Source organism: Cyrtonyx montezumae, unplaced genomic scaffold (genome assembly GCF_038088225.1).
Source record: "Cyrtonyx montezumae isolate F1298 unplaced genomic scaffold, pur_monq_1.0 scaffold_25, whole genome shotgun sequence".
Lineage (NCBI taxonomy): Eukaryota > Metazoa > Chordata > Aves > Galliformes > Odontophoridae > Cyrtonyx > Cyrtonyx montezumae.
Genome location: NW_027071992.1, coordinates 4,550,524 through 4,563,807, shown reverse-complemented (window position 1 = coordinate 4,563,807; position 13,284 = coordinate 4,550,524). Strand labels below are relative to the sequence as shown.

Below are 13,284 nucleotides of genomic sequence, written 5' to 3'. Positions count from 1 at the left end.
TTTACATTTTTGTTAGGTTACATCTAGTGTATTGTGGGTTTATTTTCAGCCTGAATTTCCTTCAGTTTTTTCTTGTTACTCTAGTAATTCAAGCTTTTGACAGGAAAAAGTCATAGAAATAGGTTCCAAATGGCCTACTCCTATAAAATTTTCAGCTACCTGGATGGAACATAATTTTCATAGATACTGCATGTCTTCTAAAAGTGTGTATCCTAGAGATTTCAATTACTTAGTTTATCAGCAGCTCAGTTTACAGGTGCATCATTTTGCACAGGGAAAAACGCATAACAGTGTTTTGATAGCCATGATGTTGATTCACGCAATCAGAGAATCACAGCTTCATACTTTCACACAAATATTTTATGCTCTCAAGGTCTAACCTTGAGTGTTTTCTTTAGATGTGCAGGACGCTGTAGGGTTTCTGGCTCAAGGCAGCCTTCACTGGCATAGCTAACATGCATGGCCATGTTGACGCACTCACTGTCATCCTGTTTATCCATTTCCAGTGCTTTTCTAGGAGATAGCAGCAGAGATAATGAAGCTCTTCCCTTTTTTAATTTTTGCTGCTTCATCCTGGCAAAAGAGAAAATCTCTGCTTTTCGACTTTTAATGTCCAGAAGAGAAAGGTATGCTTGCAAGTACGTATTTCTGCCAATAAGTATTCCCCCCCCCTCCCTTTCTGATAGACCAAGAAAGATGTATAGGAGATGGGAAGACCATTTTATTTAAGTACTACTAGCAATTTGTTATCATCTAGGTGTAAGTCCAAAATAATGAATTTTTGCCAAAGACATTGGATAAAAATTTTGAACAGGTCGCTTGAATAAGTTGGAAATTGCAGACAGAACTTTCTTTTATTCACAGAATATGCAAACTTTGAAATGAAAAACATTCATGTTCAAACTGCCATAAATAGGTTTGGTGCCTTTTTTTGTTTTTATTTTTTAAGAGATGAGATTTTTTTTTCTTTTAAGTAGGTAACACTAAAGATCCTTTTTGTGATTACAAAGTAAGGTGTTGACTGTATCAGTGAGACTGATCCTGGGCTAGCTTAAGTCGCAGCTGACTTCATAGAAGTTGTAAACCTCTAATTCTGGGCCTATCTCTAGATAATTAGTGGTATATACCAAACTAGGTTTTGTCCTGGTAACTTAAAGAACCTCAGGGTAGTTAGAAAATCAGTTATTATGTACACCATTACTTGTTCTGTTGCTGACCTTGATTAGATGCAATTATAAGGTGGAACTGCTTGAATGCTGCCTTCATCCTGAGCTGTTTTTTTGTGGGTTTTTTGTTTGTTTTTTTTGTATGAACAGTGTCAGCTGTTCAGTTTTGCAACAAAAGTTCATCAAAATACATTGTCCTTTTCTTTTCTGAAGCCACTCTTAATAACTTCCCAGCATGTTTCTTAAAACAACCAATCTAATTTTAGACTTCTAAAAAGAGATTTCCTTGATTTGCAAGGCTCTTTCCTTCTCTTCTTTGAAAATGACACCTGATACCTCATTGTATTGCCACTGGACTTGAGTACAAGTTTTTTTTGGTTGTGACTTTTTTTTGTTTTTTCCAGATCACAGTAAACATATGCTGCCTTTATTTTCCCCAGCATATGTCTTACATTCTAAAAATAGTTCTATTGTTTAACGATTCTGTACTTGATAAACGATTCAGGGAGTTTCTGATAGGAAGAAACTTTGTCTCCTATCAAGAGGGAAAGGAGAGGAAGGGAAAAAAAGATGGTATTATCTTCACTGAAAACGGCGGGTAGCTGTTATGTTACTTTGAAAGGCCTTCAGTATTTCTGTGGCATTGTTTTCCTCAGGAAAATTACCATCACATTTCTAACTATTGGGAGCTGTGTTTGGAATTTTTAGCCAGCATCTTCAGTTTCTTCTGATTTGTCACAGATCACTGGAAACAAGTGTTAACTGAAAGGTGCCTCCTTCTCTGTGTGTTTTTTCTGTCAGTCTGTGCGCCTGGTAGAGAGGAAAAAAAATAATGAGCACTGTGCTTACTTTTTTATATTTTGGTTAATTAACATAACCCCTCCTGAATAAATTGACCATAATTAGCCCTTGCAGCAAATGAAAAGGCTGTGTCTTTATTGGATTAAAGATTTTTCTCTCTTCTCTCCCCTCCAATTAAAATTATGCAGTTCCTGTGGCAATTAGGCGTTCTTCTTGCAGCTTGAAAGGAACAAATTTAGCTACCAGGTAGCTGATAGCAGCTGTACTATTAATTAAAATGATGCCTACTCATAAAGCATAGTGTACTCTTCTGAGATGCAGTGTTCTTGGTTGAATTCCCCAAATCCTCTTTTGAAAATGAATGTGAGGACAGCTGTTTCCTTTGTCACAGTGGAAAATACTAACCACACTAATGGGGATTTTCCTAGATGTATTTGTTAAAGAAAAAAAAAAAGTATCAGGCAAAAAAGCTTTGATGAGGGTGTGCTTCATAGGAATCTAACTCAACTGAAGAAATCCCTTAACTCTGAGGGCTTATTCTGCAGCTGCTAAGACTGCTCATTTTCTGTAGGTTGTGTGCTTTCTTCTTTAGATGAGGTGGTGAAGCTGTTTGGCAAGGCAGAAAGTCTTTTCTAAAGTGAAAGTGGCAACAATAAGAGGCCAGACTGAAGGAAAATTCCATCGGTTTTCATCCCAGCAAGTGCTGGAGTTTCAGCTTTCACCATTCAAATACAGTTCTGCTCCTGGCAATTGACTGTAGCTGAATAAAAGTTAAGAAAATTTTTCATTTGAAAACAAAACGATTATGAGCTTAATCATAATCTTATCAAAACAAATTTTAAATAAATATTTCATATGATTAGTATGATAACTTGATAGGCTTTTTTTTCCAAAGCATCTATTGCAATGTAGTCTGTTATGTATTTAGGACTCTGTATTCCTGCAGGAGCCATCTCTGGGTAAAATGAACCCTGTAATTCCAAAATTGCAGTAACTGAACTCATCAGTGAGTAGCAGTGACCTGTGAAATATTTGTCTTTTCCCATCACTGATCTGACTTTTCCATTTCACCAACAGCTGAAACTGTTGTTCACATGCAAAGTGCCTTCTGTAGCTCACAGACTAGGGGTCTGCGCATAGATAGCCAAACCTGGAATAGCAGGGAATTCAGCAGAAGTGAGAGCAAGTTTCCCATAACTAGAAGCTGCTGGTACCTGCTTCCTCATCTAGAGTCTGGGAGGTCATGGTTCCATGCCCTTCTCACACTACAGGCACATGAATTTGCAAGGTGGAGATGTGTGTCTAAGTGCTCCAGGAGAGCAGTGTCCTTTGGAATGTTTAGAGTATCCAACCTGGCCTTCTGTTTTTTGTTGGAGAAAGGAAGATGCTCATCTTTGTTTCCTTATTTTTTCTAGCCCCTGGTGCTACCTATCAGCTCTCTGGTCTGCTAATTCAAATGACAGGAGTTAGCTGCGCTTAAGCAGACTTGAAACCCGAATCCACCTTTCTAGTTAAGATTTGCTTCTGTAGGTAGAAATATCCTTCATCCCTTTATGGAATGTCACTAATCTGTCCAGGAGGTTAAAGAAATGTTCATAAGGTTGAATAAGAAAGGCAAGAAGGGATGTACTAGTTTTCCACACAGTTCTTTTTTATCAAGTTTTGTATCAAATAGTGATGACAGAAAACATGCAAATGTGTTAGAATCAGAAGCAAGTACTCTGACCTTTCTAAATTTTCAACAACACATGATAATTAAATTAAAAATGCCTCTATCATCTTTTTGATTGCTTTAGTTCCCTTATAAAAAAAAAATTGTTGGAATTAGCTGCTTGATAGTGTGCTCAGCTAAGTGGTGAGCAATGAAAACACTACTTGGTAAATATGCCTTACAGTTATTGAGCAAATTTCCTGTTTAGCTAAGACACTTTCCTGTTCTTTTCCAGTGTTATCCAAGATAAATTCTGTGGTATCATCCATGTTACGTTGGAAGGTCTGTATGATGTTATGACTGAAGATCCTGAAACAGGAACTTACAAAGAGTAAGTGAAAAGTGATTTTGGTGTTTTACAATAGTAAAGTGTTTTAAGTACATAGTGTTTTGACAGCAAAACTCCATAGATGGTTGGGATGGGTTTGTAAGAGTCTGTTCTTGCAATTGTTGATGTTTTAGCAAGATCGGAAACTTTTGATCCTAAGAGGAGTACTTTAGGAGGTTGGGGGCAACGTAAAATGGAAATTAATTTTATATCTCATATGTTTATATTTTATATATTTATAATTTCATATCATTCAAAAAAAATCTATGAAGTGGTGGCTTAGAATATGAATATTCCCACTTTGCTTTTTGTTTACTTGGGCCCAGAGTTTCTTTGAATGTGACATCTGGAGTTTAACTTTAAAGATCTTTCCCTGAATGTGTCATATACGTTGAATGTACCCAGTGTACCTAGCTCCCATGATGTGGAGGCAGTTGGAAGTCTGCTCCACACTCAAGGTTTTTGCCATTCATTGTTCCTCCTAACATACCAACCACCACAAAGCATATTTGAAAAAGCAATTTTCTGAACTGGAGGAAGGGCTTGTTTATGGTGGAAAGGATGCTCAGAATGCACTGCCACCAGCACTGTGTTTATTCATCCTCTACTTGTTAGTGGTATTTTAGAAAATCTGGAGAAGTCAAAAACACTGAGTGAAGGGTGTTTAGTTCAGAGATTTTGATGCTGTTTTTTTCTCTAATATGATGACATAGTTTTAGAATAAAGAACAATGAGGCAAAAATAACAACAGTAGGTGCTCTGCAGGATATCCCTACAGACATAATATATTCTAATAACATTATTTACTGTGTACTAAAAATAAGACATTTTCTAATTTTTCTGATTTTCTAATTCCCTGGTGACTTACTAGACTGTACTTGAAATAATCAATTAAATATTTAAGGGGCTAATTTCTGGCCCTGAATTCTGCTGATACAGTCCACATGCATGCTTTAATTTCTCCTCCCCTTAAAACAGATGGATTGCAGACAAGTTTCTGAATGGTCTATAGACACTAACCCTGAAATGTGCTCATGAATTTCTTGCAAAATGCTATCTGACCCATACGATGCATTTTCCATTTTTATCAGTGTGGAAGATACAGCTGCAGAGTCTGAGAATATGCTTTGATGCTGTGTTTTAATTAATATCAGAGTCAACACTGTAAAATCCCTTCTGTTTCCAAATGTGTTACTTTCTAACAATATTGGAAGGTAACAAAAACTTTGTCATAGTTTTGTATTTTGTTTATATAATATATAGAACTATTATATAGTCTATTGTATTCTAATGTATTCTATTATATAGAACTATATAATATATATATGTAGAATATATATAGAACTCATTATAAGTTTTGAACTCTGGACATTGCCTTTTCTTTATAAGGTACACTGAACTAAGGACATATTTATGTGGACAGATGCCACACAAGCTGTTCAAAAGGTTTTGACATTCGTGTTAAAAATTTTATATAATCTGAAAGTAAATAAAGCAGTCATCTGGAGTGATCTATGCTTTTGTTACCATTTTACTCTTCTGCTGCTGTGTTTTTTAGAAAATGTTTCAGACATTTCTAAGCACATGCTAATGGAGAAACAAATATATAAAATGTGCAAGTCTTAACATTTTCATAAAGTCCCAACTTTTTTTTCCCTTTTTTCGTTTCATTATAGTAACAGTTATCCCTTAAAGCAGACAGTTTGGCTATAGCTGCAGGAACACTTCCCCTGTAGTACAGAAGTGAAGGTCCAAGTAGAATTAATAATGTATATCTGTATATGTGGATTATTTGTTCTTCCTGACATGAAACATGCCTAATAGATCATTGCATGGTTGCAAGTTACTGCCATTTGAATGGTTTTACATTAGTTTTTAAAGTAACAGAGTATTGGTGGGAAGGTTCAACCTCTGCTTCAGAAATTGTGGGCTGAAGTAATAAATGTAGGAGGCATTAACTTTGGAGCAGTCCTCATATTTGCAGACTTTCTATACCTGAGACTTGCAGTTGTTGAAAAAAATTTCTGAATTGAATGCCCAGACAAAAATGGCATGTCTTTTTTTTAATTCTCATTATATTGTTGAAATATAAAATACAGTATATTGCAAAATTGTTACATTTCTGAAGGATAGCTAAAATAATGTAATACCTAACTACTTTTCTTCATTCTCCAGTGTGCAATCTCTTGCCCTGTTACTTGAATAAGAAAGCAAAATTCTACCCAGTAACATTTTAATGTACACAGTATTTAAAAATGTTGCCTGAGTATGAAATTTCTTCACTCTCTTCCAGTAGTGAAGTAAAAATTCAGTGTAATTAAGGGAGTGAGAATTGAGAAATGATCACCACTGAGAGTTCTGCCAGAGCATCTCGTGTTTCCTTCAAATACAGAAATATGGTCAGTATCAGATACAGGAAAAAAGAATATTTTTAGCATCTCTCTGGAAAACTGAAAACTAATGTTTTTCTGTCATAGTGAAGATATCCTCTTAGGAAATCACTGTGTTCTCTGATAAAAGAGCAGTATTTGTGATTTTTCAGTTGGAGAGTGGATTTTGAAAGTAAACCCTAAGCCTTTTTTCTTGTGCTGATACAAGCTAAAATATCAAGTCAAAACTTCCAATATTCAAACAACATTACAAACATTTACAAACAACAACCTGATTTCTACAGATTTATTTGGAAGTCTGATGACTACTGTATTTTTTGGTAGGTGGCTTTGCTGGAGAACCTTTTCAGCCTGCTTTAATCCCTAAAGCAATGAGTTTTTATTTACTGTTGTCATCATTTCAGGATAGCTATTTTCCATTGAAGTGTAATTCCTATTCTCAACTGAGAACAAAATATGTATAACTGATTGCATGCTGTGTTTTAGGAAGGTTTTAAAGTAACTTTTAATGACAGTGTGTACTTAAGCTATTTTTACTCCCTTTCATAGCTGCCTGTTGCTGTCTCATTTTGAAGAGCCCAAAGTTACAGAGGATGAGGAACCTCCCACAGAACAAGACAAAAGGAAGAAATTGGTAAGCTTTAGTTTAGATGTTACTCAGTTATAGAACTTATTAGGTAATTCGCTGATCCCACACAAAATTCTTTGCCTTTAAGCTTGGTTCGTGTATTGTTTTTGAATACATCTCTTGAATCAAAAGGAGGAAAAAGCTCTGATGACAAACTTTACAGCCACAACATTTATGCTTCTGCATTCCTTTTGAATCTTAGAAAACGTTGCCAAAGTAAACATAATCTTGTCACAGGATCTGAACATTGCAAAGAGGGTTTTTTAAAAATGCAGGAAAATAAATCTTATCAAAATGTTGTGGTGGTCAGGTTTCCCAAATTTAAAACAAATCCTTATACTGAACTGTGTGCTTTGCTTGGAGAGCTATATGCCTGCATAAAATCTTTTTCTATTGTGGAGAGCTCTCTGTGGGCCTTTCCACAGATTGCACATCTGTCCCAATCTATGGATGTTTCACAACTGAAGCAGTTTTGTAAGAGTTCAGGGAAACTGGTTCCTCACTTGCACAGAAAACTGCAGTGCACAAATGCTGTAGAATTAACTAGTCTGAACTGCTTGATGTTAGGTAATTGCAAAATATTGAACTGGTTTAGTAGATCTGTGTAGCACTGTTGTGCACAGTTGGTCTTACTCACCTACCTTGTTTTATTAAACTGTTGTCTGCCTTTGGATTGTCTTTCTTTTAAATAGTAATCAATAAACAGATCCTTGTGTAACTATATGCTAAAAGTGTTGCATACTCTTCAGCTAATAGCGTTGCCTTAAGAGAAATTCCTGGTGTCTTGCAGTGCCTTATTTAAAGTAAATTTCCATAATTCAATTGCTCTTAAAAGCATCTCTGGACTTGCTTAAATTTGATATTCTTCCAGCTGACAGATTTAAGTGTGCTTGTTTCAAAATGATAGCATTCATTCTTAGTGATTTTGATGTTTATTGAGATATGTATCTATCTTAATTGGATATCTTATTTAGACAGATAACTACTTAGCCACAGATATCATATCTCTACTGGTACATATGATATAGATGTCATATGTCACTTGTCAAAATCACAATCATAGAATCGTAGGGGTTGGAAGGAACCCCCAGAGATCAGCCCCCCTGTGAAAGCAGCTCCTTAGCCCAGGTTGCACAAGTAGGTGTCCTGGTGGGTCTGGAATGTCTCCAGAGAAGGAGACTTCACCACCTCTCTGTGCAGCTGTGCCACTGCTCCGTCACTGCACTGGGAAGAAGTTCCCACACACATTTGTGTGGAACTTACTATGCTTCGACTTGTGGCCATTTCCCCTCGTCCTACCACCACGTACTGCAGACAAGAGTCTCGCTTCATCCCCTTGCCTCCTACTTCATAGATATTTATAGACCTGGATCAGATCTCCTCTGAGTGTTTTTCTCAAGGGTGAACAGCCCCAGGTCTCTCAGCCTCTCCTCATACAAGTGTTCCACACCCTTTATCACCTTTGCAGCCCTCTGCTGGACTCTCTCAAGGAGATCCCTGTCTTTTTTGTACCAGGGAGCCCAGATCTGGACACAGTACTCCAAGGTAAAGCGTTACCAGGGCAGAATAGAGAGGGAGGATCACCTCCCTTGATGTGCTGGCCACATTCTTCCTAATGCACCCCAGGATCCCATTGGCCTTCTTGGCCACCGGGGCACACTGCTGGCTCATGGCCAACCTGTCATCCACCAGGACACTCACGTCCTTCTCCTCAGAGCTCCTCTCCAGCAGCTTATCACCCAGCCTGTACCAGTGCATGCAGTTATCCCTCCCTACGTGCAACACTCTACACTTGCTCTTGTTAAACCTTATCTAGTTTTTTTCTGCCCAACTCTTCAGCCTGTAATACATGGATTTGTTTATTGAGAGATCTCTAGGATTTGCTTTATTGATATCTACAAATATTGATTTAAATATAGGCCTGTATGCATTGGATTTGGTAGTCAGACTTTAAAGAAATGAATTTAAATTTACATTCCTTTTGTGTTCTTAGTGTTCTTTGAAAATATTGAAACTAAATATATTCTTTTGGCTAACTCTTAATAAGTTTATCTTAATTTTATATTTACAGATAGACTTTAATAGCTTGGGTATGCATTTAGTAGTGTTGACATGGCAGCTTTAATTCATGGCTACCATGGATATAGATACATAGGAAAAATGAGGAGTTTGTTATTCTATGGCTAGAATCATTCTTTCATCTTAAATGATACAGTGCAACAGTAAAATGTCCTAGTAAAGATGATGCTGTGGGATCACATTTAGTGTGAAGTCACTGGCCATTTTGCAGAACATGCTGTCATACGTGAATATAAATGCAGAGGAAAGTGCACTAATCTTGTAATCTAGACATATGTGTCCATGTTTTCTGGTTCCTAAATATTGGAAAATCCTTTCTCCTTTCAAGCCTCTGTTATAAGAGGCCTGTCTTACTTATCTCGTTGCCATAAGTGGCTGATTATTCCTGATATATTTCAGACTTCCTTTCTCTTGTCATTTTTTCAGCTACTATGAATGTTTAGTCTATTCTTAACTCTGTTCTCTGCAATTTCTCATTGCTGTTAAGGAAAGAAAAGGCTAGTTGGTGTGATAATCTGCTGGAAATTCATTCCGAATCCCAGATGATACCACTCAATATAAATTTTTCTGGATAACTCTGCATTTGTGAAAACTTCCACTTAGTTCTTATTGTCCAAGTTTCAGCAGCACAAATGTTACAGATCATTTGGATAGGTTACTGGCAGTGGTTATTTTTTGACACTGGGCTTTAAAAGCACCAAAAGGATTTGATTTGAAAAAAGAGGTCAAAAACAAAATACCTGAGTCCTCTTTCAAGCATCTACACTGGAATCTTCTTCCTCTCTGTATCAGCACCAGCACATATGATCAATAGCAGATACCTCTGGTTTAACAAAGGTGGGAACGAATAATTGAGGTGAAAAGAGGAAGTGGAGGGACCTCTTGATGAGAATCTGCAATTGGTTTAAGAAAACTTTTTGTCTTATGTCCTGTTTTATTCCTGCAAGAGGTTTGTGCCATCTTACGTGTTCTAATGCTGAATCAGCAGCTTGTATGGGAGGGCTCAGAGGTTTAAATCTCATAAGACAATATTGAAAAGATAAATGGGATTCTCTCTTTGAAGATAATAAGATTTTGCAAGGCCATAAATGTGAGGAAATGCTATCATGGTCTGTGTGAAATATCACTTCCTGATGTTTGCACAGGGTCTAGATACTCTTCTTTGATTTCTCTTTATCCTGTCATTGCTACTTCTCTTCACTATTTTGCATAGCTAATGATTACTAAAGGTCATTTTGGTGCTTTAGAAGTTTATGATAATTTTGCATAATCTACTTCTACCAAATAATAGTGTTGTTTATTGTAATTTTGAATATATTGAAAAAAATGTGAAAAAAATGGAAAGCAATTCATGATCTTAATTGCATATACTAAATTAGACTTAAGGTGTTCTTTGTACACCCTTTACATGTTTTCATGAGCTCCAGGATCACAGATCACTTTTTACTTTACCCTACTGTAGAAAAAAGCTGGTTAATTCAAGACTTTGTACTCTGAGGAGAGTAAATAGATGAGTGATTTTGCTATAAGTGAAACGAGCAAGTTTTATGTGGTAAGACTTGCAAAACGTTTACTGCATTGTTTGGTATTCAGTTTTCTTTTTTTTCTGTACACTTAGATGTGTGACTGATTTTAATCCAAGGCTCATTGAAATCTGTGAAAGACTCTTACATTGTCTGTATGCATTTTATATTCTCAGATCATTTTTAAATTTGAAGGATGGGTCACTTTCTAATGCTAAAAAGATTGTATCTTACCATTGAAATGTAAAATAACTAAATAGCATTAAATGTTGAGGGATCAAAGGCTTAGAAGACAGTATTATTAGGAACACAGAGGGAAGGAGGAGATTTAGAGTATGAAAGTTGGCCATAATAAAAAAGTACTTTTGTGATAATTGCAGTGTTTTCTTATATTTATAATAAGCCACTAATAGGCAAACATAACAATATAGTAAGTGTTTGTTCAGTCAGCATTTTCACCAGTTTTGGCTGTGGCATTATTAATTAAGTAAGTAAGTCTTGGAAGTTAATGTCTTCCACTCCCTAGTCAAATCCAGATATTCCTTTTTTCCTATTATGCCAAAATGGAAATTATTTTCTTCATGTTATACTGCGGATTTTTATCTCAAAGTATGCAACAGTGTGGCATGTATGAATTATTTATGAAAGTACAATGTAATATTTTTCTTTAAGGCTTTTGTTACAGAATAAATGCATTACTGTTAGGAAAAAATGATACATCTCATTTGGTGAGAGTGACCTACGATTGCTGCTGTTAAGGAAAAATTCAGTCTCAGGCTGTGGACATCTGTGCTCTTACTGATGTCGTGTCTGCACTCAACCATATTTGCCAGGCCAAGTAGCTTATTAAATAGAGAGTACTTTTGGTATTGCATTCCCATTTGATATAAACTTCATGTGATGCTAATTGTATTCCATAGCTTCTAGTAAGAGAAGTATTAAATGCCTTATTTCCTATTTCTGATTCAACTCAGCAAGGAAATTTGATTGAAAAAATGTACATTACTGAAATGTAGGGGGATCAAATATATCCTTTTATATAGCAAAAATCCTCTGCGCTTTTCACTCTGAGTTTTTTATGGGACAGTTGCTAAGATAAAGGTGTAACTTGTTGTGACTTATGCCATAAATGCTGTGAAAAAAGACTGAAAAGGAATAAAGTGTAGTTGTGTAAGTTGCATTCTTTGGCAGTTGCAGTCTAGCTGGGAATCTAAGTTCAGAAAGTTTCCTTTTTCAGTGGGCTCTGAGACTTACTATTCCATTTTGCTTTCTGATTTTGCAGCATTAGTGATGCTTGATAGGCATTGAGGCAAGCAGATGTTCATCTGTCTGCAGTAGTTTTGTATTCATTTCAGTATTCTTCTTTGTGATTCCAGGTGCCCTCACTTCCTCTTCTTCCAGCCTGGTAGACAGAACGCCATACACTGTATTACATCCATGTCCCTAGTCTGTTTGGATGTCTCTTCTGACTTTAAATCATGAGTAGCTCCTCTGTCAACAGAGCTGCTTTGAAATTATTTTGTCTTACAAAAGGATGTGATCTTGCAGCAGACTGGGTTCATGGTTCAAAACTTGCTTCCAACAGTTTTAAATTAACATATTTCCTTTTGCTTCTCAATTCATTGCAAAGAAAATATTTCTTTCCTGGGTTCAGCTTACTGAAGAGATGAGTATTTGAGGATTATTTTTGAAGTGCATTACATATTTATTTTCTCTTTTTCTACAGCTTGCCCTAAAGGACCCCGTACACACTGTGTCATTGCAACAGTTTGTGTATGAGAAGCTAAAGGCACAGCAGGAATTGCTGGGAGAACAAGGCTTCCATGCACTTATGGAAACCGTGGATACAGAAGTAGTTGCACAGCTGCAAGAATTTTTACAAGGCTTCTAAACAGCATAAAATAAAAAAAAAGATTTTGTATGTTCAGTTTAACTTCCAAAAAACAGAAAAATACTCCAGCCATCTCTTGTATGAAAGAACCTACTGAAAGCTGAGAATAGTTTGTGTTAAAGAAAAAGATTTTTTGTTTCTCACTGTAAGATTGATAGAATAAATGTAAGCTGGCTTCCGACTAGAGTTTGCAAGGTGTTGTGTGTGTTATTTTTCTGTAAATGAAGGAAGATGGTGGGAGGAAATATACATAATATTTGTTTCCTTAAATATTTGTTGAAGGTAGAAAAAAATAAAACTAAACAACAGCAACAAAAGCACCAAAAAAGTGTTTGATTTCACATTGAGGAGAGGAATCTGATTTCCAATCAGGTATTACCCTGAGTTCTATGCCTTATACAAAATTGCTAGTGACAGCACTTTTCTGCAACTGCTTAAGTAGGGAACCATTTCAGCAGGAAACACTCAGTTTTTAACTGGAGCATATTAGACATTATATGCATACATAAACCTGCCTCTGTCAAGATATCCAGGCTTAAAAAAAATTGAATACCGCTTTTTCCTTTCAAAAGAAAAAGTTGCCAAATGTGAATGCTCTCACAAACTGAGAGGGTTCACCTGTACTGCAAGTATTTAAGCTATCAGTATTAGTATGAGTGTGTCCTGCTCAGCACTGAGTAGCATCCTTTTCATAAGAGTAATGATATCCCATATTGAGTTCATTTGATTTTTAGCAGGCCCTGTAGATGTAATTGAGGATATTAGGC

At 36.2% G+C, this 13,284-nt stretch overlaps 1 protein-coding gene across 1 annotated transcript in view; it reads left to right on the top strand.

The window, feature by feature from the left end:
* IPO11 (importin 11) overlaps positions 1–12,703 on the top strand; it is a 71,374-nt gene extending 58,671 nt beyond the window's left edge. The window contains exons 29-31 of the mRNA XM_065739777.1: positions 3,914–4,009; positions 6,946–7,030; positions 12,353–12,703. Of these exons, the coding sequence (XP_065595849.1) occupies positions 3,914–4,009; positions 6,946–7,030; positions 12,353–12,517 (346 nt within the window). The 3' untranslated portion in view covers positions 12,518–12,703. The remainder of the gene's footprint in view (positions 1–3,913; positions 4,010–6,945; positions 7,031–12,352) is intronic.
* The last annotated feature ends 581 nt before the right edge of the window (positions 12,704–13,284 follow it).